Source organism: Syngnathoides biaculeatus, chromosome 19 (genome assembly GCF_019802595.1).
Source record: "Syngnathoides biaculeatus isolate LvHL_M chromosome 19, ASM1980259v1, whole genome shotgun sequence".
Classification (NCBI taxonomy): domain Eukaryota; kingdom Metazoa; phylum Chordata; class Actinopteri; order Syngnathiformes; family Syngnathidae; genus Syngnathoides; species Syngnathoides biaculeatus.
In genome coordinates this window covers 6775605-6803204 of record NC_084658.1, presented here as the reverse complement: position 1 = coordinate 6803204, position 27600 = coordinate 6775605, and the positions used below count along the sequence as shown (strand labels likewise).

The 27600-nt window shown below is 41.6% G+C and overlaps 1 protein-coding gene across 1 annotated transcript; it reads left to right on the top strand.

Moving 5' to 3' along the window:
* Window positions 1–17247: 17247 nt before the first annotated feature.
* On the top strand, window positions 17248–23221 carry pi15a (peptidase inhibitor 15a). Its single transcript, XM_061805178.1, has 6 exons — window positions 17248–17317; window positions 17406–17716; window positions 18524–18642; window positions 19236–19368; window positions 19638–19753; window positions 21634–23221. Exons 2-6 carry the CDS (start codon window positions 17468–17470, stop codon window positions 21767–21769), a joined length of 753 nt encoding a protein of 250 aa, XP_061661162.1. The 5' UTR covers window positions 17248–17317; window positions 17406–17467; the 3' UTR covers window positions 21770–23221.
* Window positions 23222–27600: the final 4379 nt, after the last annotated feature.

The following is a 27600-nucleotide window of genomic DNA, read 5'->3' as shown; positions in this document are numbered from 1 at the left end:
GAAAACTCATCTGAGAGATGCAGTGAAGCATGAGTCCAGTGTAAAATAAAAAACAAAAAACTCAGTATTGTTTTAATGTCCTCAAGTAATGCTTCCCCACTAATTTGACCTTAACTGGTAATTTAAATAACTGTCATCTTGGTTTATTCAGTTTGAAAGATGTATCATATAATATAACAAAAGTCACAAAAAAAGAGATGACGTGACTCAAGTGTAGGTAATACTCCAATTTATGATGTGTATTTTTCCATAAAATGTAGGTTAAATTTACAATTGTATGAGCTCAGAGGGCATTTGCTCATTGTTCGGGGCCAGAGAGTTTGTGGATGAAATGCAGAAAACACATGAATAAACGTACAAAGTAGCCATATATTACCACTCTTGTCCCATTTAGTGTCTCACCACTATTTTCTATTCCCTAGAAGAGTATGAAACGGTAGAGGGGTTTTATTGAGGAAGCAGCCTCCATGGCTATTTAGCGAGATTTTCCCCATTGAACACAATCTCGGCCCCCAACCTCCCACCCCAACTCTCTTCATCGGACAATAACGATTTTCCATCCAGTCACAAACACTCAGCAGTCGTGACACATCATAACAGGCTGTGTGTATCTGAGATGAAGCTACAATCATTAGATTGGCTTGCATGTTGGAAGGAAAAGAGCTCAGTTTAAAGTAGAAGCATTGAGCAGGAACGACCAAACACCCAGGTGGGCGGGGAGGGGGTGGGGGTGAGGGTGGGGTTGTGTGCACGACCCAACTGCACTCTGAGACTAGACTTGAGCCGCACACACTGGCATCCGCATATATACAGGATTTGACAGCTGCTACATCACTTTAACTGAAATACAACACAGCTGAGGAGCTAAGTGGTGGGGTGCACGGCTAGGTTAAGATTAACATGGTTTCTTTCATTTGTCAACATTCATCTATCGCTCTGGGACAAAGCTGGCACTAGTATCCAGTTTTCCTCCATCATTGATCACGGTGATTCAGTACTTCTGGCTTAACTTAACATTTATCGGTGCAGTGCAAAGTTAATATACTACTTGAGAGGGTGAGATGGGGAGGGGGTGGTGACTTTGGACCAGATGTATCGAAACTCTGAACTGGTTCTCGGCCATTTACAGTCCACATATAGCCAACCAACCACTTACACTCACATTCACACCTACAAACAATTTCAAGTATTCCATTAACCGAACGTACATGTTTTTGGAAGGAGTTCTATAAGTTCTATAAAAGCAAACACTGTGAACACAGTGACACCTGCATAAGGCAAATGTTCAGTATAATAAATAAAAATCAAGCACATGTTCAAATAATGACTTGTGCTCTGAAGTAAGCACCAAATATGATCTATCTATCTATCTATCTATCTATCTATCTATCTATCTATCTATCTATCTATCTATCTATCTATCTATCTATCTATCTATCTATCTATCTATCTATCTATCTATCTATCTATCTATCTATCTATCTATCTATCTATCTATCTATCTATCTATCTGAGAGCCTTGAGTTTGATATGTGCCTGAGAGGTTTTTAGTAAATGTAATCATGTATGTAACAATTAACAATAACATCAAGGTAACATTTTTCAGGAACTACTCATTGAAATTGACATGGACTGAAAAGCAAGAGAAAGTCTTTTTTGGGACTAGTAGCAGGCAGTCAAATGAGCTCACCGTGTTTTCTTGTGTTGCATTACCATGGCATTGAAGGTGAGAAAGCCACATCGGGAGCTTTATGCTTTTGGAGGTTTGGTGCGAGGCCTCCATTTCTGGATGGCAGCACTGTACTAACAAACACTTGCACCGATATGGAACAACTCCTGAAACTGTAAACTGTGCTTGCTCTGTTTCGCCTCCCGTTGACTCAGACTTAACTGAAAATGATGCGCGGTAGCGAACCTAAATATTCTCTCTGTGCTCTTTATTGAGAATCCCATGAGATCTTTGTGGTTAGTGATGTAAATGAAGCTATGTTTGAAAAGCATGTCTTTGTGTCATCTTTTGAGTGCTGAACTTGGAATGTGGGGAGTCATCTTGCCTTGTCTTGAAAATAAACAGGATTAAGTTAAAACATGAATGAAAACAAATATTCTACTTACCCGTCATTCCTCTTTACTCTCTGACCTTAAGGAAAAGAAGGAAACGGCGCACAAACATGGGAACGTTCACCAATCAGAATCAATTTTACAACATTTATTAATAAGCCGTACAATTGACTCCCAACCATAACACTTCCACAACATAGCAAAAGGTCCATTCAACCTCTTGATCCATCCGTTGCCACCAAAGCTTTGGGTCACAATTAAACAGGCTCAGATTTCAAACTAAGTCAATTTATGAGTGAGCTGAGGTGAGATCATCGCGATTTCAGTATTTTTACCTTGACGTTTTTGTTTGGTTGTGTGGCTTGAAGTTTTTCTTTGCCTGAAATAAAACATTGGGAAATGGTGATCAAGAATATTGCACGCAAGCAATAAAAAGCAATAACAGTATAAACCAAGGACACGACAAAAAAGAAAATTATACAGTTCAGAAAGAAGTGAATTCACTTGTTCCAGAAGGAGCAGGAAGGCATTTGTGGAACAGTACTGTCACCTTGTTACTTAGCATTTTATAGGTTTTTTGAGAATGAATAAAGCCTTGTGATATTTAATAAAATGTGCCCCATTGTACACGATCAGATCCTTTTCTATGTCGAATGGGCCCAACGTCCGCTTTGACCACAAAATGCCCTCGCGCCACCGTTTCCACGTTGCAGCTCACCTACACAGCCCAAAGCATTTGGGCCAGGTCTCGTCCACCCAAGGCCAACTAAATCCCATCATTAACTCAACGAGCTTTCACATAAGAAGAAGACTGTCGGAAAAATATGTTATTTTTGTCTCCTCTTATTGAGGGAAGAAAAACTGAATAACCAACAGGTCAAATGAGGTAAGAGGAAGGATTATGTGTCAAGCAATTAAATTTATGTTTGGCTTTATTTGGCCTCACTTGTGGCTGACCGCTATTTGGATTTTGATGTGGGTGATGTATTATGCTGGATAATTTTATTTCCATTGCATGCAAGCAAAATGGAGCATTACTGTATAAATACAAGCACAGTTGAACTTGGGCCTGCAAATGAAAAAAAAATCGCATATGATGGCTCAAATGTGTCACCATAAGTAGTCATTATCACCAAAAGAGTTTTCCTTACGAGGCCCAATGCCTCCTGTATTCCATTCGGTTACCATAGCATGAACTTTTGCATCAATTGAGGTCAAATTTCTGCTTCTGAGTCCAAATGTTTCCAGTGAAATAGCAGAAATTTCCACGAAGTCAAGGATTTCCTGCAAATAGGTGCACATTTACAGATGAACCACTGAAGTTGAACCCAAACCCTTTCGTAAACACACTTGCCTACCAAGTTTTTCTAAACAATTTTTTTTTTCCTCTACCAGGTAACTTATCACCGCTATCAGTGGGACAGAAATGGTTAAATGTAACTTTAACATAATCAATCCAGTGTAAACTAGCCAACTAAATAATTGTACTCGCAATTTGATGGTCTCGTACACACTGGCGTACGTGTACATTTGCACACTTTCCGTGCTTTGTTATTGCTTCATTAGTAATTAAAAGTATCTGCTTGGTATATTGAATTTTTGCCTGTACTGTCATTGACATTTGTTTTGATTAAGTATTTGTATTGCGAAACCAGAGCCATTCCAACAACAGGATAAGATCTAAGTACAAGGTATACATTTGTGAATTAAATCCCCCACGAAAACTGTTTTCCACAAGGTTATAAAAACACTCTGGACTTCTCACTGGTTAGTCACTAGATAAGCCACGCTAACAGACGGCCATTTGCACTAAACGATAGTCGTGGTTACGTGCAGCCTCTCCAGTAAAGTGACGCAGGATACTTGTGCAACCGAAAAAGAACATCTGAGCTAGACACGCTTCCACGTTGATGACGTACAAGAAGTTTGTTTTCAGTGTGCCATTTCCCCGAAGCAGACGTGAAGACATGAGCACTGATACGTCATGTGCTGAACAAAACAAAATCAAGGGAATAGCTTTTAAATCATCGCTCCTTTGAACGGCTAATGGCTGATAGTGTGCGAGGCTGGAAGGAGAGCAAAGGCAGAGGAGAAGGGGATGTCGTTTCCAGGGTCTTACTAGTCTGTTCTTGGAGCGTGTTTTACGTCACTGCCACCCACTGCTTTTCCTCTACATATGGTTGGGCTGCAGGAATGTGTTTCCTTAGCCTGTTCTTGATGACACGGGTCAGCATGCTGACACCGCACATGCTGAGAAGAAATGGACCAATAACGTCAGGCTGGATTAGTTTTAAGTGCTGTTAAGTGATAACTTTGGATTTCTGCTGCATTTCACGGTTGTATGTTTTATTTATGAACCATAAGTTCATAAAAACACAAATTTTACAACAGGTTATTGAAGAGGAAAAAAATTGGACAGCATTAGAAACACTTCCAGTATTTCCTATTTCCACTTTTTAAAATCTACTAACAGTGTCAAGCCGTCGTCCAAAACTGTGACTGTTTCGCGACTGGCCAGCGTTTCAGTCACCATCCGTCCAATCATTGGAGTGGGGGTGAGGGGGTCTCACATGTCAATCATTAGCAGCAGTGCATTCGAAAGTAGATCTCAGAGGGAAATAAATCACTCTGCAAACCCCACACCACAGTAGAACTGGTCATGGTAGTATTTTAAAAGAACCCAATGACAGGCCTTTTGTTGACTTTAAAAAAGAAGGAATCATTCTCAAATTATTGCTATGCGCTTACCCCGCCTGAAGCAAAAAGCTGACAGGTAAGCTCAAGTCTGGAAAAACAGTCAAGTAACACTTCTTGGCCTCTAATTGTTGCCAACTGGAATAAAAGTGAATCCGCTGTAAAACAGGACGTGGTAACTCTTGGATTCCCACTTAGATGTCGCTTGGATGCGGCTATTTGAGATATTTATGTCCGGTGGCGTTGTGTCTATACACTTTGGTGTCCGTCCAAACTTTGCAGCGTGTTTGAGAGATCAATGTTAATGTGTGGACTTGGGTGAACTAGAGCCTATTCCAGATGAGAATGGGCAGGGTACATCTTGGACTTTAAGGCACATCTAAAGTAGTAACAATCTTTTTTACCTTTAGGATGTAACAGGAAGCTGGAGAAAACTCACGCAAGCGGGCTCTGAGATTTGAACCCTGAACTGCAGAACTGTGAGGCAGTCATGCTAACCACTAGCGCGCCATAATGCTGACTTAAAAAAAATAGAATTGTTCAACGTAAGTTGTCACAGCGTTAGAAACTCACTCCCTTTAATTTGTTTTATAAAAGTCAATAAATGCATAAAAATTGTGTGTAAAAAAGTGTATGCTAAGGTGAATTAGTGAGAGCTCCTGTTTTTCGTATTGATGGTGTAGCTTATATCATATTCACAGACAATATTACAGGCCAAAGAAAGTTAACAAATCCACCCAATGCTAAATACATTCTGCATTGCATATTGATGAATTTCCCACTAAGGGAGAAAAGAAACAAAACATCTCTTCCATATAACATATGCTTTTGTTTTCAACCTCTTTGATTGATAATGAATCTGCATAGACCACACTTGTCAACATAAAAAAAAAAAAAAACGGACTTCAACGGAACATAACGTGCACAGTTGGCCAACGCTGGAACTGGACTGAATCATAGCACTAGCAGTGATGATGCTGCTTAACCACAGACTTCCTCCATCTGGAATCAGTCTCTTGGCTCTGTGGGTCAAAGGTGAAAGAGGGGAAGGATGCCTAACCGTGGTCCATCTTGTCATGGATGTGGTGTTATGAATTGAAAATTTACCCCGTGATTGGCTAGTAAAGCAGCCCAGGCCGTACCCATATCTAGCCCAGAGACAAATCGATCTGGTCCAGCTCACACGCGAGCCTACTGTGGACAAGTGCGATAGGAAATGGGTGGATGGTTAAGAAATCTACTTAGCAAAGTTCTGATATCTTAAAACAGAAAGAAATATTCACCCAGCTGTTATTGAACATGCTAGGTGACTGGAGATAAACATTAGAAACTGTGCGGAAAGAGATTGTGTTGTCGAGGCCAACTGTAGAAAGTAAGATAGAACCACAAAACAAAAGATTGAAACATCAGGCCAGGTAAAGAGAAACGCCACATCGAAGATAGATCTAGAATATCATTGAAGTCAGAGCAGTGCTAGAAATGCTTACGCTCCATAGGTCGGGATGGGTTTCGGCAAAGTGAGAAGTCAGCAGCATCAACTGACTCCATCGTCATCATCACCACCACCATCATACAACTTTCACAAACCCTCCATGCAAAGTTTTAATTTAATTTAATGTGAACTAGAGACTCACATTTTGAAGACTCTCAATAGACCATGTACTGAGCAGTCAAACCCTTTCCCAAGTTTTCTTTCTGGTGCGATAGTTATCATAACAATTTTCTTCTTAATGACAGAACTCCACACATTTCTGGGGTGCTCAACTTTGAGCTGGTAAAGTTATTTCCATTACTAGAGAAAAGCTACACGAATCAAATCTCCCCCTGAGCCCAAAGAGGTCACTCGATATGCAGGAGGCCACGGTGGAGAAAGCAGACCACAAGGTACTTTACGGATTATTTTCAACTTCATAACCCAATAAAAAAGTTCAAATAAATGATATGGTGGTGGAGGTAGAAACTGGAGGATGTTGGAATTTTGCCGGTTTTTAACTTGATCCCAGGCAGAAGGTATCTTCTGTTATCTGCGTCCAACATCTCACTTGCTCATCTGCTTCGAGCTAACAAAAACAGACCGTAAAACAAGAAGATGTCTGGTGCTAACTGTAACCACGTCATGCCATCCGTCTGCAGCGGGTTTCCCATACGCAGCGGGAAACAAGGATGGGAAATGCGCATGGGCTTCAGAATGATGCGACACGTGTGCGCCGGCCGCCCGGCGAGTCCGTGCAGAAGGGCAGCAGCTGCTCGTGTTTGTTTTGGCCCCAAGTCCAGCAAGACGCAGACAAATTTCCTGGTTGATAGCAACTGAGTTCTGTCACAACAAGCAAGCAAAGGTTTTGGGAAAAGAGATCACATCGCCTTTTGTAGATTTTTGTTTTGGTTTTGCGGTATTTGTAGCCAATCAGGTAGCTACAATTGGACTTAAAGGCGCTAAAACAGCTGTCTTGTGCAGATGCAGGATACGGCAAAGATTTTAGTCTTTTTATTTCAAAGTAATCGGTCTGTCCTTTAATGTACATTCGTTTGTGGATGAGGATCCCAGACGTGTGTACGTCTGAAATCTCCATTCCCCGGGAAATGGTGGTGGGTAGGCACCAATACACCAGCAAGACAGACGCACGTCAAATTACAACCCAGCGGTGACAAATTGAATCAAAAGAAGCACAAGCCAATGACGTATTGAGGAAATACGCCCCGTAAACGCCACTGTAATGGAATTTTTTTTCTTTTACGAGAGCAGGCTGCTGCATATCATCAGATAATAACTTCTTTACCTTTAGACCTTGTGAAGCAGCATGTGGCTCATGCCCAAGGTTCATTTTATGCCCCATTCCAACCATAAGCAATTGCATGTTTATGATCAAGAGGTAGCTTAGGTTTAGGATAAGTGTGTGAAGAATCAAGCTAAATTAAAGGAGAAATCCAGTGCTTTGCATGAACAGTGTATCCAATTGGTCATGTAATATGTACGGTATTTTGACAATGTGATGTTAAATCCTCTCTGATTTAATCGTGTTTTGAGAAGATTTTTGTAGACGATTACGAAATCTGTATGGAAGTATTCCTCCATCTTCCCAATCAACCGATACTGCTATTTCTTCATCAGATGAGGATAAATCCGAGAAATCAGCACTGGGCATAATGGTGTCCCATGTAATCCAGCGTTTGGAACACCACGCTACACGTCACATACGCCCACGTAAAAAATGGCAGCACCCCTTAAAATTCGTAATTGTCGACAAAAAATAGGTTACATATTACATGACCTATTGGATACACTGTTATACACAAGCACTGGATTTCCCCATTAAATTTTGGTAAAGATTGACTCGGTACGGTCAATTTTATTGTATTAAAAAAATGTCAAATAGGTCACAGGAATGGGATCTGTTGCATGGGATCTTTGGAGGTTAACCAGGTGTTTCCTGTCGTTTAACCCTGCGTTTTGTTCATAAGTGGAACACTTCTTGGCCAACTAAAAGTAAGAAAGTGATGTGCAATCAGTCACATGCACGTTTATATTTAGGCCAAAGCGCCAACCATTTATTGAGGCAAGTAGACAGTTTACTATGGGGAGAGATTTGGCAGGGTAGGGTTACAAACCATTCCTGGAGTGATGTAATGTTTTGAATGGTGCTCGTTATTGGACTTTATAAACCCGGTTCACCTCGTTGCTGGTGACGTGTTGTTCTGCTCGCGGCCCTTTGACATTTGAGGGAGACGAAGAACAAGACAAAACAAGGAGAAATACAATGGACTGATTTCTGAGAAAAATTAGGAAAACCCCCATGAACTCTCATGACTCGTGAAATGGCTCTGTCATAAAGGTTTAAATGTTCTTTCAAAATTCGAGTATTAACAACTTTGTAATTGTTGTGAGTTTTGGCTCTCTTTCATGAAGTGTAGCACAAAGTCTGTGAGCTGCTAAGGCAATTCTTTATTTGCAGTTATTTTTTTTAACCAGCCCATTCAAACAAACATGTAAATCCCACAGTTGTCACTTTTTTTTTACTCTGATAATTAAAGGCTGTTAAACATGAGTGCAATGTTCCATGATTTTATAATAAATATGACCACTGCTGGTTATTTTGAGGCCATACATTATGAGAGCGTTGCAAGTACACAAATCCTTGGTTAAGAATAAGTGCATATTTTCTCTCATTAAAATGTTCCAAAACCTGTGACTGGTTTTAAGAACATCAATGTGTATGAGGGGGTGTCAAAAATATAATGCCCAGTTAAAACCACGCTTTTAACAGTGTTTTTAGTTAAACTGTCCTCTGATGTCATCTGATGCAGAGAATTGTGAAGTAGGATGAAACCATTCTGCGCATGCTCTTTTGGATTCAGGATCCAAAGTGATATCCATGTCTCATTTCCCCTCTCTTTTCAGTTGAGAAAAGATTCATCACATGGATGATTTTAATATTTATATTTCACATTTACTGAGGCAGTGACAATATTATAATGCAAATGTTAGCATAAGTTGGTTGACCAAAGCATGTCTCCTTGAAACATATTGGTGGTGGAATGACTTTTGTTTACAAAAGGCACATACAGTAAATCAATTGCTCAAAATCATCTAGCAATAAATTTATTGGAAAAGTATAATTTGTACTGTATTTACTGTATTGCATTGAGGGCAAGCTATCGGTTGTTAGCAAGGTCATCTATGGAAAGCCCTGTAAAGCCTTTGATATTTCAATGTGGCAAAAAGTGGGCCACCCCGCCAATAAATCAGCATTGCGTCTATGACAGGGGGATGCTGGCTTGACCTGAAACAGTACGGTCAATTTTGGCCTACTAATTTAGGATTATTTGACAAAATATGAGTCTTTGGCCAATCATATTTGATCCACTTTTGAGAAGCTGGGAAAGATAAAATCCACTGGCAGGAACGTCATACTGTAACTTCCAGCAATCCACTGGGACTTCTGCTTCATCGTAACTTTAAATCCATCACTTGCGGACAACGCAGAGCCCAATAAGGCTTGAACGTCTGCGATAAGCCGAGTCCAAGAAAAATAGCCCTGCTGATGTCATAGCAAACACGGCCTGCATGAAGAGATAAACCGATGATTGTTCTTTCACTGGCATGAACCCTACATTGAAAGAAAAAAAAAGGGGGTAACACATATTGTAGTAGGTGGCACCTTGGTTCAGCTGCAGAGCGTTGGCTTCATAGTTCTGGGGACCCAGGTTCAATGCCGGCCATCCCTATGTGGAGTTTGCATGTTCTCCCAGTGTCTGCGTGGGTTTTTTTCCGGGCACTCTGTTTTTTTGTTGTCTTTCTCCATGTGCCCTGCGATTGGCTGGCAACCAGTTGAGGGTGTACCCTGCCTCCTGTCCGATGCACTCTCGCGACCCTCGTGAGGATAAGCGGCTCAGAAAATGGATGGATGAATGGATGGATGGATGGCAATGAAGCTTTCTCGACTTTCTAGGAAGTCGTAGACAAGGACCACAACATTCCCCAGAAATAAAAACTGTACAATGATTGATGAAAGCTTTCAAGAACTCAGAATGAAAGAAAACTTCTGAAAAAATGTATAAATAACAAAAAAAAAGAATAAAACCCTTACTTTTTCAGAACGATGAAAACACAACATGTTAAAATAAAATAATGGAAATGCAAGAAGGGCGGCACAGTGGATACGCTGGTAAAGCATTGGTCTCACAGTTCTCACTCCGGTTTCCTCCCGCATCCCAAAAACATGCAACATTAATTGGACACTCTAAATTGCCCCTTGGTGTGATTGTGAGTGCGAATGGTTGTTTGTCTGCATGTGCCCTGCGATTGGCTGGCAACCAGTTCAGGGTGTACTCTGCCTCCTGCCCGTTGACAGCTGGGATAGGCTCCAGCACTCCCCGTCACCCACGTGAGGAAAGGCAGCAAAGAAAATGGATGGATGGATGGAAATGCAAGATTTTAAGAAATGCAAATCACTTGGTCATAAGTCCGTAATACAGTAGTACATTTTTTTATGCTTTTATGCTTGTATGAAATTGGAGTGTACACACATCACAATTCAATTTACATCCAAACTGCAGTACTGTACATTTTAGTGTATGTCACAACTATAGGAAGGGAGGACTTTGGGAAACTGAGGAGCCCTGTACATGTGGCCAGTTGAAATGTCGTTGCGGTCATAACAACCATTTTGGGGCCATTTTCATTAAAAAAAAAAAAGGTGTTTTGTAAGCAGTTCCTTACAGTGTGGGAAAAACCCAAAGGATTGTATTGAGTGATAAGTTGTGAGGTGTGTGTGTGTGTGTGTGTGTGTCTGTGTGTGTGTGTGTGTGTGTGTGTGTGTATGGGGAGGCTGTACGGGGGATCCTCAGAAATATGTTGCTCAGCTTGTTTCTATTTTTGACATGTTACATTCCTTTGCTCCCACATATTCTCACCCAACTATAAGACATTTACAGCCATCCTTGATGCTCGGGGCTTGTAAGACCATACTGAGGCGGGCTTGTGGTCAAACACAGACATTTCTCAGAGTTCAGATGTCAGTTGTGAGGGAGACAGACAAACATGGGGTAAAAAAACAGAAGGCAACCTAAAGTTAGAGCTGAGATGTTTTATGGCTTACCTTCATGACGGCAGGTACCAAAAACTATCACCTGGGACCCAGGAGCAGGTTGCCAAATCAAAACAAGCAAAGTGGAGTGTTCAAAAAGCTTCTATATGCATATATATGTTCTTTCTCAAAGCATTATGAACATTTTCTTACAGGTATGGGCTACCCAGAGAGATGACAATATATTTTTTTCCGATTCTATTTTTTAATTATTTATAAAGCACTTTCCTAGCTACTCAAAGACGCTTAATAGCTTTCATTATGATTTGAGGGAAATACTAGGAAATGCTGTGTCTACGTCGATTTTCTTTCTTGCACTTCGGTGAAATCCCACAAATCCGTCTTGCAAAACACTCAACAATAAAAATCTGGACAATCAATCACCCTCCACAGTCAGGACTACTGGAGCGTTTTCACCATTACGCCATAAAACAGTGGACATTATCACAGGGTGAAAGAAAAGCTCGAGTCGTTGTTATAAGTGGGCGTAAGAAGATTTGAGCCTTGCTTAGTTGGCACTAAGTAAGAGCTTTTGCGCCGCCCAGGAATCGCGGAGGAAGGCTCCGACTTGCAAAAAAATGTGTCCAGAGTACAGCGGTGACATCTGGAGAAGTGTACCATTCAACCTTGGAGAATATGCAAATTGTTACGTGGGATTATTTTATGTCCGCTTATCTTCCTTGAGCCTATTAGGGCCCAATTAAGGAGCTACCTGCCAAAAAAACAAGTACAATAACACAAGTGATACCATTGTTCCACTCTTGGTTACTTCATTTCAAACATTTAAAGCAGTAGCCTCTCATTTACAAACGGTTGGAACCAAAACCAAAAATGGAGGATCACAGCGTTGATGACAGAGGGGAAAACATGCAGTCTGGGATGGATTCCCTCCATTCTTGTTTGTGGAGTCCAGCGCTACTGAGCAAATACACGATTATGTGTTTCAGGTGATGTGAAGTGGAGCACTGTAGTCTTCACCAACGGGCATTGTAGACACAATGGGAAAACTATATCACTGATATTGCATAATCACTGCTGTGTATGCAGTCAAAACACACCAGGAATTTCATTTTGACTCAAACCGAAACCCAGTGAAGGCACCCTTTGATCCCATTTATTGAATTAAGCAACTCTGCTTGTTTCTCTTTGGACACTCTACGAAACTTGTGGTACAGAGTCGAAACCTTTTTTCAACAAAGCCTCAGCAGAGCCAACGAAGGATTTTCGAGAAGTGAGTTGACGTACTACGGAGTCGCTATTTAGCAGCTTTGTGCGTAAGGCGGCTTGATGTTAAGAGACCGGGCTTCCCACCAAAGTCAACTGCTCATGACAAGTCACCGATTATTATTATTATTACACCGCAGCCAACAAAAATCAACTCAAGATATCAAAGAGCGCCACAAGACAGCCAATCCCACAGCCTATTTGAAATTAACCGTATTTTGCATTTCCTTTCTTCTCCAACTCATTACATACATGACGTAAATAATGCTGAAAGTAATGTAATTGCTACCATGAATTAATGATGAAAAAGTGTATTAATGGAGCGCATGGCAACAAAGAGAGTGTGGTGAAAGTCCACAAATTGTCACAACCAGAACACGGGATAGGACCCAAATGCACAACTCGGGAAACGTAGAGGCTGTTCAGGAAACGTTTTTATTCAGTCCAGTGTCGGGATCAAGCAGGCAGTCCACGGGAGCAGCAGTAACAAGGTTGTCAGGCGTGAGAGGCAGGTCAGTGGGCAGGCAAGGGTCGGTACACGGGAGATCGGGAACGGAATCGCGACAGTGCAGGAACAAGGCATGAAGCAACGATCTAGCAAAGGCCAGACCGTACGAGGAGTCCTATTTGTATCTGTTATAATTACCGGGAACAAGGCGCAGGTCTCACTGTGTCGAGGACGGGCACAGCCAGGACAAGGACTGGCTGGACCATGACAAAATCTTTTGGAGGGCCAGCTAGATAAAATTTGTAAAATATTGGAAACGTGGGCAGAACAACGAAAAATTGGTGAAAACGTCTTACCTCAAATTTCAGTGTTGCCTTTGCATTTTCTTTCCATGTTTTCAAAGGTTTTACCACATGAAGTTCACAGAATAAGCCCCCATTATAAAATTTCCTACTCGTGCAGTATTAGACCGGTTTGGGACTACATTGCCATTTTTTTTAAGTCTCTGACAGTGGCAATTTAAATGGAACATTAATATTTTGTAAAGTTAGAATTAGCGATACCTACTTTTGGGGCCAGATTAAACGTACTGAGTCGTAGCTTTTCTCTGTACCCTCGTGTATAAAACAAATATAGCAAAATAATATCGTGGCATGAGTTGTGCTAGATTTTCATCCACATGCAGAGCCCTTGTGGCTTTCCCATGTGCCGCTGTTGATGCCAGCAAAGTAGCAATAACTGTGGGTGGAGGGCACAACTTAGCCAAACGCGTGCACTTTGATTGCCGCTGGAAGAGCCGACCCCATGAGATTTTGTTACTTATTGAATTGTCAAGGTTGAGTCACATTTTCCCTCTCGCAGGTTTTAATAAGACTTACATCACCTATTAAGCTCTTCGATTTCTTCCTTGAGTAGTCCTCGTTTTGTACACGTTGGCATCAAAACTCGACTTTGAGGGGCCTTTGTAAAAGGGGGGAGCGGATGCGCGGGATGATGAATTGTCGTTAAATAAAACGTTTCAGATGAAAAATTTGCATGTGAAAACCGAGGGCACCCCCGAGCATCGTGGACCGTGAAAAACAATAACTATTCTGCTGCCAATTTTATAATAAGCCTTGTACCAAAGTTCATTGGGTTCAATGAGGATGCTGGGGCCAGCGATTGGAAAGGGAGGACGCATCATCTGGGACCTTGAAGAGGCGGCACGTGAAAAACGATGTGTGCATGCTCGAGAGAGGGAGAAAAGTAGAGTGTATCTTGAATTTCCATCCATTTGTTTTGTCCCCTGCCTGTGGATAAAATACACATTACAATAATCTGATTATGTGGGTTATGATAGAGGTTACATTATGGTTAGTGGATGACAATATTGATAACACGTGTGAGTGAAACTCCAAATACTTTGCAGATGTAATAATGTGATGTGGCCGCAATACTTGGAGAGACTTTGCAAAGAGGATCTATTGTCATTCAAAATTAGTTGGGTGCTTCTTCTTCAACATAACATACTCAAGTTAGAGGTAAGTAAGCTATGTTGGAGTTTTGGGTTCAATTTCAATGTGAACCTAAATTAACCTGTAACCTTCATTTGGCCAGCAATAGAGACTGGACGGGTCACTGAAAGGCAGAGAAGTGGATGTCCTGGAATCTTTCCACTTTTTCTTCAACAAGAGAAAGTCAACATGGAATCCAAAGTTCACACAAAGTTAAACTCAATTAGCCAGTAAAAAGTTAATTTGTTCCACTCCAAAAATGTTAGGGACATTCCCAAACTTTTTGTGAGTTGCGTACAATCCTACTAAAAGTGAGTTAATGAACATGCGTTGATTCAATCAATAAATAAACCAAACAATAATTAATGCAACGTTGATGACAATCGGGTATGTATTCCACTGAAGTAGTCTGCCGAGTGCACAAAACAATGACGAGAAAATACAAGTGTTTTGTGAGGATTGAACACAGCAGAATATCAAGTGTAATAAACGTGTATCAAGTACAATCCAGTGTCTATGTGAAGAAGTCCGACAGTTGCAAGCGGGAGCTGAAACTTATACCTGTATGGAGTGATATTCCTCCACCTGAAATGTTCATCACGTCAAACAAAATAATTGAGGGAAGGAGAGCAGAGAAGGGGCAAAAAGAAAAAGGAGACTTAGAGGAGGGAGAGAAGGGGGGGGGCAGGAAATGTCTTCCTGCGTCACGTTGCTTTAATGCGTTCAGCAGCTGACGATGAAAATGATGACCCGCAGAAGTGTCATTCCTTTCCCCTCTCGCTCTCGGCATCTTGCCCTGGAAAAACCGCACAGCTTTCGCCGCACCACGAACAAGTGGATTCTTCGAAACACTGCCCTTTAAAAGTCACCAATTCAGACGCGCCAGCCATCTTTGGAAAGTCAGGACACCTGTCCAGTCGAATTGGGACCCAACAGAAGAACTGGACGCAAAGAAATAAAGCAATGAAGGCTGCCGTGGTGCTTCTAATATTTTTGTTTCTTTATATTAGCGATTTACAAACTATGAGACAAAGCTATAATTTACGATGCTGGTTGTTTTCACATGACGTCACCTGCTCTGCTGCCTCGAAGGTGGCCATTTTCGATGCATGGGCTCCATTACTCATACATACGCAAGAAGGACGACATTATGTTTCTAACTCCATTTATTGAAGACGCGACTGACAGCGCATCAAGCCCATACTGACTCCTAGGCTTCGTGGCATACACAGATCACGGGACTCAGGACTGCGTCACAAAGGCGCAGTATTGTGCCCTTGATATTTTACTCTATCTGACAGATATCACGAAGGAGGAGCAGTGGGATCGGACACTTGTCTGCTCAAGACACTTCGTAAATGGTTAGTTCAGTCTTATTTTTTATAATTAGGTTACAAAAATTGCTACAGTGTGTGCTGTAACGTCCGTCCACCTTCCTCGTTGATATAAAAGCATATTCCACCGCCTTTCGTTTTCCGTGTTAGCATACAGGTAAGTGCCCATACAAAAAAATATATAGGCACTTACCTGTATGCCAACACGGAAAACGAAAGACGGTGGAATATTATTTTTTTTAATATCGAGGCAAACTCCATTTATTCCTTTTTTTTTTTTTCAAAAAGTAAAACCTGTATATTAGTTCACCACAAGTAAAGCGAAATGTTTATTATTTGTTTAAAATTTGATGACAATGGCAGAAAGACAAAAGAATAAACAAATCCAGTGTTTCACAAAATTCTCGAATCTTTCAAGTGACTTAGAAAAAAGGATCTTAACTGTAATGTTGGCTTTCTTAAAAGAGTATCAATTAAGCTTGTTAGCTTCGCTCGGCGACATAACAATGGAGGTTGAAGCCGCGTAGCGTGATAGCAGCGTTGGGCAGTCGTCCACAAAGCCAAGTCTCCGTGAAGCACAGAACCGCAGAACGTCCAAAGTCTTTCGTCGGAAGCGTTAGACGATGTCCCTGCTTTCAAGGCGGGCTTGTACCCTGGATTGCGAGCATCTTCATCGCGAGGCTTTGAAGAGCGCGCCGACTAGCAACTTTGGAAAAACCTTCAGCAAATTAGCGAAAATTGTCGACAAAAAGTCGGAAGAAAAATCAGAAGAAGGCTCTCTGATACTTAGCGAGTCCTTTCTTGTGTACTTGAGTCCCGAGACACCCGTGAAACAAAAAACACAAACAGTAACAGAGAGCATTCCGTAGTCTACAAAACTGGTATGCGTTAGGTGGACAAGTTAAATGGCGGTGCACAGTGGTGTATGGGTAATTCGCAAAAAAATGTTACGTCAGTGAAAACAACCCGTAATACAATTTTGAACAAGGTTCCAAAATTTTTTTTCTAAGTGGAAAACCTCGAGTAGAAATTCTACTCCATATATATAAACCCCCTCTGCTCTGTTGCTGGTCAAACTGACTTGTATGATAGGCCAGGAAAATGTTATTTAGATAAAAAAAAAAAAATATGACTATATTCAATCTGCTGATTTTATTCATTTCATTTTTTCATATGAGACAGTAACGAAAATGACAGATACATTATTTGACGATTAAAGGTAAAGTGGGTCACATTGACCCATGTACCTTATGAGTAAGACACGTGCGCAAAAGGAGCGATGCTGTGGTTTAGGTGACCTGGGGAGGGGGAGAGGGTGGTCTTTCTACCTCCTCATGCACTTCCCGCATCGTCCACTGGCTAGAGTATATAAACCCGCAGAGACCGACTTCCCCAGAAGACATGTTATAGTGTGCAAAGTCGCAAGAAACTGCAAGCAAGGACGAGTTCTGCTTTCTCTTTTTCGGTCACACCATAAAGGTAAGACGACAATTTGTTGCGCAAGTGCGCTCCAATGAACTGCTCAAGTGTGCCGAGACAACACACCTTGCGTTCGCTTTCGTTGCAGATCCACGGCAGCGACGCGACGGATCCCCCCCCCCAAAAAAAAAAAAAAAAAAAACAGCAAACATGCAGTCCCACTTGCTTGCGTTAATCTTTGTGTGCGTGCATTGCGGAACAAGTGCACTGGCGGTCACCGTCACCGCTGCGCCCCCCTCCACCAACTCCAGCAGCGCGGACGCCGGGATGGAGGGCGCCGTTTCTTCGAAGAGCAGGAGGAAGCGTTACATCACCCAGAGCGACATGGTGGCTATTCTTGATTTCCACAACAAAGTGAGGGGCAAGGTGTTCCCTCCGGCGTCGAACATGGAATACATGGTGAGCGCCCCGTTAAATCTCGTGCGTTCATGCACCACCTTGCAGGAGACTCGCGTCGTATAGATAAATGCACTCAGTTTGCTGTTTATCTGTGCTGGTTAATTGAAGTAAGACATAAGTGACGTGTTATTTTTCAGCCGTTCAGCTGTTTGGACCACCCAAGTAGTCACTTCTAAAAGGAAGCCGAACGCATTCATTTCAAGCAAAAGTCACATTGCTGCTCATAACGTTATTATAATATATCAACACATGTTGATGTCATTCAATTAGCTTAGAGCAAGTTGCATGTTGTGTCTTTAATATCATATAGATTTTTACGCAAATTGAAAAATTTTAAAAAATCTTTTTTATGTCTTAAAATAACTATTTTATTTCAATATCCATTTTATTCATATCCATACTTTCGACACTGATTGGCTAGGAATCATCACATGATTCTTCAGCCTAACAGCGATTCATGTGCTGCTCATTTTGGCCGAAATAGGATCCCTTGCTCTATTAAAAATCTGCTTCTTACTCGTGGTATTAATCATTTTAAAGCCTTCGTGGAGTTAAATTATCATTGGATGAAAGCGAGTCCTTGCTCCACATGTGCACGCGAGTGTTTGGGGATCTTACAAGCCTCCATATTGTGAAACTGGCCAGGAAGAAGAAAAGGACTTTTGCGTGGCAGCGGCTGCCGGTCCGCTCGCTTTTCTTATGTAGCCGTTGCGATGGACGTCTTATCTCACACCCGAGTGCTGAACGGAACATAGATGGAGTGGATCCTGCGTCCCTTTGTGTCATGGTTTGCATGTGTGCCTCTAGGTGTGGGATGACACTCTGGCTCAGTCGGCTGAGAACTGGGCCCACGTCTGCATGTGGGAGCACGGCCCGGCTCACCTCCTCAGATTTCTGGGTCAGAACCTCTCCGTCAGGACAGGACGGTAGGTGAACTTTGAACCCCAAACTGCCCCCCCCCCTCCCCGCCCCTGGCCGACATCTGTTGCAGCACTCTCAGCAGGGATAATGCTCCCTTGCAGTCACGGTCATTGCTTTGCAGGCCCCCCCTTCCTCTTTTCCCTCCCTTGCATGGCGACCCGGTGACTGTTCAAGGAATGCTCGTGTGACCCCTCAAATAAACAGAAGCTATGTTTTCAGGCTTGACCTTCACTCGCCCTTGACCTTCCATGTGGAACATCATTCATGGTCCCCAGTGCGTTCTCTTTAGGCAAATGGTCTGACAATAAAAATGTGAAGCAACGTTGATATTCAAACACGTGGAAGCAATTTACACTGTTAATGATGATGTTATAAATATGTGAGTTCATCTCACATCTTACCGTTTAACATTCTCAAATGGGGGAAAAAGGGGTTAAAAAAAGAAAATGGGAAAAAGTGGCAGTTAGTCCTTCGACGCTTGCCAAAATGGGTTGTCGTGTGGTGTCATGCATGGCGGTAATGTGAAAGTTTTGTTTTCTGTACATATTGTGAATTTCTGATATTTCTGTGTGAGGGTCTGATGGTCCTCTCTTCACAGGTACCGTTCCATCCTTCAGCTTGTGAAGCCGTGGTACGACGAGGTCAAAGATTACTCCTTTCCTTACCCCCGCGACTGCAACCCCCGATGTCCTCTCAGATGCTACGGCCCCATGTGCACCCATTACACACAGGTGGGAACATGTGGTGCAAATTTCGTCAATAACAGAAATGTAAACGATGCCCCACCTAAAAACTGTTAGAATTGCCTATAGATTACTTGGCAAATGCTTGACAGTACATAGTCCAAAAAGTGACTTTGGCAGCAAGACTTGAAGACTCAGCATAAAAAGAACGCGCCTGATGCTGAAATGTGACCCCCCCAGCAAGTCATCCAACATGGGGGTGGAAGGGCACGCTCATCACAGAGGTTATGTATAAAATAGTTTTGTGTGTTCCGCAGATGGTGTGGGCGACCTCCAACAAAGTGGGCTGCGCCGTCCACACGTGCCACAACATGAACGTTTGGGGGTCCGTGTGGAAACGGGCGACATATTTAGTCTGCAACTACTCGCCAAAGTAAGTAGCGCTTAGGTTGTTCCGTGCCACTCATACCAATGAACCCGTTAACCCCGCGACGGCTACGCGACGGCCGCTCTAATCCCGTAACCTGGTCGGGCCGCTCAGTGCCGACCTGTGAAATGCCACCCAAGTCGCCGGGGAGACTCAGACAACCTTAATACGAGCCTGTGAATTGGTACTGCAATACTAAAGCTCTTGAGAAGACAATTGAAAGGGTGGTGGGGATTCCAAGAATTAGCCATTTTGGATTTATGAGGAAGGTTATTTAATCCGGTTGGTCCAAAATATCTGATGTAAGGCACTCAGGCCATCAATGAACTACTCCTTTGACATGCGAGAGTCGACATGACCTGGCTTTTCTTTCTGCACCCGTCATTGTGAATTAAGTGTGCCTTAACTGCAGTTGCTATTTGGTTGTCGTACGCTTGGACGCACTACAAATGTATCCATCTGCAATATTTGGGATTTACGGCGATGAAATTAAGCATGCTCAACACAAATCACGTTTGGTATTTTGGTGCACGTGTACCGGTACTGAGGATCTCAATTTGCCTAAAATGGAAAATGTAAATAGAATAACCACAACTAGATAGATAGATAGATAGATAGATAGATAGATAGATAGATAGATAGATAGATAGATAGATAGATAGATAGATAGATAGATAGATAGATAGATAGATAGATAGATAGATAGATAGATAGATAGATAGATAGATAGATAGATAGATAGATAGATAGATAGATAGATAGACTTTGTAAGATCAGTTACTTTTACGACTAATGCAAAAAGCCAAAAAAGATGTACTCTCTCTCGGTCAGCGTCCCAAAACTGGGACGTGTATGTTATCAGTTCTGTGAAGTAGTACATACTAGAGATATGTTTATGAATTAATTATTGTTCGAGAACAACACCTGCGCATGAATAATACTGATGGATGGATTTTGAGGCCAACCTTGTTGTATACTGACCTTTCTCTCTTTCTTCTCTTGGAAAATGCTCCATGTGTACTTGAGGCAGCCATGTTGAGTCAAGAAGGAAAGGGAAATAACTCCGTGCTAACTTTGACCGATGAGTTATTCTCTCCTGATACCAAATTATGGCTTCAGATTAAAACATGTAAATATTTTGAAATCCTGAAGGATATAATGCGTGAAAATCATGATGTTCCAAAAATGGGACACTGCCCACGGATGGGTTTTAAGCATCAAATACTTTTTAGATGACAGTTTCGACCTCCACCACGGATGAACATGGTTTTTGCTGGGTAAGTAATGTTAAAATGATGTTTAAAAAAAATGGCCCATGTGGGTCATTTTCCATTTGACTTGATCAATAATGGCGAAGGCAGCAATATTTTTGCATTGCTTTGGTTGTATGTGGGTAAATGTCTCATGCCGAAACATGAAGACAGACAACAGTCACACTCACACCTAGGGCCAATTTGGAGTGTCCAATTAATGTTGCATGTCTCTGGGTTGTGGGAGGAAACTGGAGTGCCCGGAGAAAACCCATGCAGGCATGGAGAGAACATACAAACTCCACAAAGGCGGGGCCGGTCTTCAGAACTGTGAGGCCAATGCTTTACAGCTACGCCACTGTGCTGCCACAAAAAATTCAGTGGTTATTAATTCTTCCCGTAGTCAACCATGATTGATAGAATTTGGTCAGATGTCCATAGTGTGAACAAAGATTGGGGGGGGATGAAATCCAACTCTTTTTTCTGTATCCTGAAGCCCTGAGTGATCTGAAATAGAACACAAGGACACACTCCAGTTAATTTTCCTGCTTCACAAGTCAAAGCAATGGCTGCTCCCGGTCTATCTCCTGCCCATTTTCAGGGTCCATTCCCACTCCCCGCCGTTGTGTGTTCTAGGGGCAACTGGATCGGAGAGGCTCCCTACAAAGTCGGGGTCCCCTGCTCCGCGTGCCCCCCCAGCTACGGGGGCTCGTGCAGCAACAACATGTGCTTCCCCGCTATGAAGACAAACTACCTGCACTGGTTCAAGTAAAGGAGGCCTGACCTGCCACACCCCCACAGAGACGATATACTCATCAAAAGGCGAAAGGATTTGCACAGCCACCTAATTTTGTATATATGGCTTATTTAAAGACAAAAAGAAAGATTTAAAGGCAGCAGACAATGTTAACAATTTGTACATAAACTGTAAATTCATGTAAACTATAGAAGACTTTTTTTGTTTGTACTTCCTGTGATTGTTTTTTTTTTCCAATTTATGTCCAAAATGGGTCCTTAAAATCACACACACACGGTGCTACGTATCTTTTACTATTGCCAATGTAGCGACTAATGTCCCGAATATCAAAATAGCTGCTCTAGGTACTCACTATGGTGCTACAGGAGGCCAGCATCACACCTCCATGTTGTGTTTGCTGCCTGTTTTTTTTTTTTTTTAAATGGGAATGTTGGGATTAAACTTCAAATGGACGCCAGTATAGCAACACCACATGCTTCATCCTCAGGCATCGACTTTTTTTCCTGTGAGGAATTGACAAAAGTGCACTTACTTGGGAAATCTAAATGTACAGTATAGATTTGTTTTTTCTCGTTTCACCCTTTTGTTTAGAATTTATGTTTTTATAGCGAAACATATTGGACTTTTTTTTAATCTGTTTGATAATCTTAGTTGTTTCACTGTACATTGGTATATTTAATATTCACTTGTTTTGATGTATCGGACTGATCTACTGTTGTCTTTGTGATGCAGTTTTGGAGCAAGACACTCAAGTGCACCTTAATTCTTTGTAAATGTCCAAAAATACCAAGAAAATCTGTTTTATTATTTTTTTTTGTTTGTGTACATAATTATTTTACCTTGACTATCCATAAACTACAATTAATGTGTAAGTTATTCATTTTTATATTGGGAAATATTTAAGTGGTATTCATTTTTTGTATTGTTTGATGAAAGGATTGCACATACAGCAAAACAATTTAATAGCGTGAAGTTCATTAGAAATCAAGCATTTCCACAATATTGCCAAGCATTATTTTTTCTTTCAAGAATGCATTTCCAGCATAATTGATCAACTCAGAAACAGTCAACTGTGACTCAAACAAAAGAAAATAATATTCCGCACTGATTACTAGTCATTTATGCAATAAACTGCTCTTTTACTTTTGAAATTGTTAATAAAGTGCTCTGAAATTGGTCTAAATTTGTGGTGAACAGCAAACCTGAAGTTATTGCATACTTTATAAATTGGGTACAGTTTAATAAAATACCTACATATACTTTTTTAAAGCAGTTATTAACTTGAATAACATTTACCTGAAAGTAATTGGCAAACCACCACAGTAAATTCGGTAAATTTTATAAACAGTATTACAGAACACACCTCTGTCCACCTAATCCAGGGGTGTCAAACTGATTTTTCTCGTGGGCCACATTGTTGTTCCGGTTTCCATCAGGGGGCCATTATGACCGTGTAACACAAATATTTAATCAATTTATTATATCTACATCATCAATTTATGAACTAGTTTTGGATTAAAAAATCAAGGGTCATGAGTTTTTCAACTAATCACGTTTGGTAACACAAAAATGCTTGTAATATTTCAACTTTATCATTTATGATATATGACAGTTTGAAATTTTGGTACAGATTTTTACAAGAATCATAGAAATTGACACTCTAAATTTGGCTTTGCGGGCCACAGAAAATCATGTGGTGGGCCAGATCTGGCCCCGGGGCCTTGAGTTTGACATCTGTGACATAATCAATAAAGTATTACCCCATACAAAATGGTTTATAATTGCCTATAGCTGGCCGCAATATTTTAGTAAAGTACTATTTTTGACTAAATGAAACTATGCAACTCACTTTAAATTAGTTACTTGACATCAACATGGCAACAAAGCACTTTTTGTCAAAACGAAACGCCTCACCTCATTTCAACGTAGTTCCTTGAGACTAAATTGCCATAAGATGGGGCCGAAATAATACCGTGAACCTCAGAAGCAAACAAGCTAACCACTAGCTCCACTAGCTACCAATCCTTTACAGGTAAAAGGTAATAAAGTCAAGACAGTGTTTTTTGGTCTATTATTGTGGTGAATTTCCTGATCTACTTGAATGAGTGCAGTACATTCTGAAAGTGTTCTGGAATGAATCCGGTTCGAGCTGAAAGGTTTCACTGTGTCAAAATGGCCGTTAAACAGTCCAGCATCCTGCATAGGAGAAAATAAGCAGAGAGGAAACATGGGCAGGTTTCAAGGGAGCCTCTTGTCTGAGTCTGTCCAGGGAAATTAGCGTTGAACTCAAAGCTGAGCAAGGCGGGGAGCACAATGGAATGTCAGATGCTGCAAAGAGAGACTACAGTATGTCTGTCACCTCCAGGCACACAAACCATAAAAAAATTGACATTTTCTTGAAAGCATCACTCTTTTAAGTGCACCTGAAGACAATGATGAGGAAAATAGCACATGCTTTGCTTGAACGTGTAAAGATTGAATGGTTTTTTTTTTTTTTGCAGATGTTGCTGCTTAGGTCTCCTCCCTCCCACCCCCCACACCCCTCGTTTGGGATCGCAAGGTATGTGTCTGGGTCAGCCTGAAACTTGGCCCTGATGTCAGCAGACGATCAAACAAACAAACAACTGAGTGCAATGTTTTATTCATTTACTGAACACGTGTGAGGCCAGGTGCTCATAAGACATCTGCAAAGGCCGGAATGCAATACACTTACAGTTTTACGCAAAACTTTGCAATGTATGAGTGATGTAAAACATTTCCTGCACTTCAGCACGAGACTTCAACAATGCCTGGAATCAAGCGAGTGAGAGATTTCGAGGAACTGGCTTGTTTGCACTGGAAAGCTCTTCAGCGTGTGGAGCCAAACAAATGATTGACCGCTTTTAAATCATGCGTAATCAAGATTCTATGTACAAACCCGCTGCAGACCGACAGAAGACATATTGTACAAATGGACAAACACAATCTAGAGGCCAACTATTAGTATAGTGATGAGCTTTAACAGGACAAAATTGTTGGTTTCCTACATTTTGGAGCCATTTTGATCGGACCTTGCTCAATTTTAAGACCACTTAACCTTGTTGAACGGGTCGTAATTTCCAATACACTGCACCGATCTGCCTGTCAATCTCTGGTTCCAATCTTCCTCCACTTGAGGAAGGATCTCAATCCCGACCTGGGGTGGGAACGTCACCCTTTCTGACTGAGGACCATGGTCTCAGATTTGGAGGTACTGATTCTCATCCTACCCGCTTCTCATTGAGCTGCAAAATGCCCCAATCAGAGTTAGAGACAACGGCTTGATGAAGGCAACAGAATCACATCATCTACAAAAAAAAACAAAAATGCAAGACTGAGTCTACCAAACCAATCCCCCTCTGCCCCTAAGCTGCACCTAGAAATTCAGTCCACAAAAGTTCTGAAGAGAATTGGTGACAAAGGGCACCCTTGGCGGAGTCCAACCCACACCAGAAATGAGTCCAACTTACTATGTGGACCGAACTCTAACACTAGTCGTATAAGAAACAAACAGCCTGTATCGGGGGTTTGGCCCCCCCATATTCTTGAATAACCCCCATCAGAACACCTGAGGTACATGGTCGAATACCTTCTCCAAGTCCACACAAAACACATGTTAGATGTAGACTTGTTAGTGTGCACATATTTGTGAAGGATGTCTGCACTTGTGTATCTGTCTTCTTGCATGTCATGATCAAATTCACCAAAAGGATATTAGACCAGCTGAGCTAAAAGTTAGATGTGCTATGAGCAGATGTGAATTCAGACTGACTTACCCTTGTGAGGATAACCGGCTCAGAAAATGGACGGATTTTAATCAACAAATTGTCACATGGCGCAGACCCGTGTCAACTGGTACACCCTTGTTGCGTCAGCACGCCCATCGTGGCGCAGTCAAGAGCTGCAGTCGAGATCAAGTCTGCCCAATTGACAAACGCACACAGCTGACTTTGCACTTTGCTTAAAAAAGAAACCCAAAACAGAAGACGCCAGTTTTTATGTCCCAACGGAGTTCTGTCTACTAGTATTACCTCTTATCAGTCACAGATTTAAACTCAGTTCCAAACTGTCAGGCGTGACTGTGTTGCAAAGGCAAGAATCCAACTGATTTTGGATCATTTCTGATGAATTGTCAGTACATGTTGACTATACTGGTCATAATTTCCAAAATGTCTTGAATTTGTCAGGTTTTCATGGGTATCTCAGAGCAAGAATTTCAAATAGTATGTGACACGCTATGACTGTGACCAGATGTATTGAACTGATAATACGTATGGTCCGCCAGCACAAAAATGAGTGAAGTTGTTACCAAGATGGCCATGTTTCCTATTCACAGAACGCCATCACATGTACCTTATTTATGCCTGCATTCACATGGTTGTGTTGACATATGTGCTGTCCAGAGGCTGATGTCAGCCACTTGAAGCATGTTTTGGGAACCTCCTCTAATGTTGGCACATACACGTTAAAGCCTTTGCGACCATAAATCTCTCGCCGCGGCCCAGAGAACAGTCGGGGCACGTTTTTGCACTCGCGGTTCTTTTAAGATGGATGCCCCTGACTTCAAACAAGGCATAAAAATAAAAGTTTTTCACATGCACAAATCACTTGCAATGTCTTAGGTGCCTATTTTTGTCCATTGACCTTGTTTGGTTCGGACATAGCGCACTGACATTCAGGAAAGTCCACGTGATTGGCACACATGCAAGAAACCGTTTACAAACTACACTACAACGCCACGTTGGAGATGCTGTGGCCTCTTTTCTCGTCTAGCGGCTTTATCTTGGCAAAGTATGGTCATCACGTAGTCTGTTAATACATAAGGTATATTTGGAATACCTATGCATAAATATTCTGTTATTTTAAGTGCATGAGATTGAATCAGGCCTAAAAGTAAACTTTCTATTCACTCCATTTCTGTCATCCATTCATCCATTTTCTTTGCCGCTTATCCTCACGAGGGTTGCGGGGAGTACTGGAGCCTATCCCAGCTGTCAATGGGCAGGATGCGGGCTACACCCTGAACTGGTTGCCAGTCAACCGCAGGGCACATTGAGACAAACAGCCGCACTCACGGTCACACCTAGGGGCAAATTAAAGTGTCCAATTAATGTTGCATGTTTGTGGGATGTGGGAGGAAACCGGAGTGCCCGGAGAAAAACCCACACAGGCATGGGGGGAACATGCAAGCTCCACACAGGCGGGGCCGGGATCGAAACTGGGTACTCAGAACTGTGAGCCCAACACTTTACCAGCTGCTCCACCGTGGCGCCCATTTCTGTCATAAAAGGTTTTAATAAAGAGCAATTTATCTTGTTGGCCAACGTTGATAATGTGTTGGTTTTTCAATGCTGTACAATCAGAAAACACAAAAATGGAAGATAATTATAAATACAATGCAGTACAGTATAGAGGTATAGTTGTAGAGCAAAAGCAAAGCATATGTATTTGTATAGCGCATTTCATACACGAGGTAACTCAATGTGCTTTACATGATTGAAGGCATTTGAAAAAAAATGGGATACAAACAATAAAAATGACAAAAAAAAGACAATTAAAACCGCATACAATGCAAGTAATATCAAAAAGTGGATATATTCTAAAAAGCATGAGAAAAAAGAAGAGTTTTCAACTTGGATTTAAAAACATTCACACTTCTCCTTCAGATGGTAGAAGGCAGCTTTTGTAATTGATTTGATATGATTGTTGAAAGTTAGGTCGGAATCAATCAGAACACCAAAACTATTTGCTAATGTGAAGGTGGTGGAAAATGGACTTTAACCCGAGAGTACCCAAGACATCCAAATCCTCTTTTAAAATTATGACCC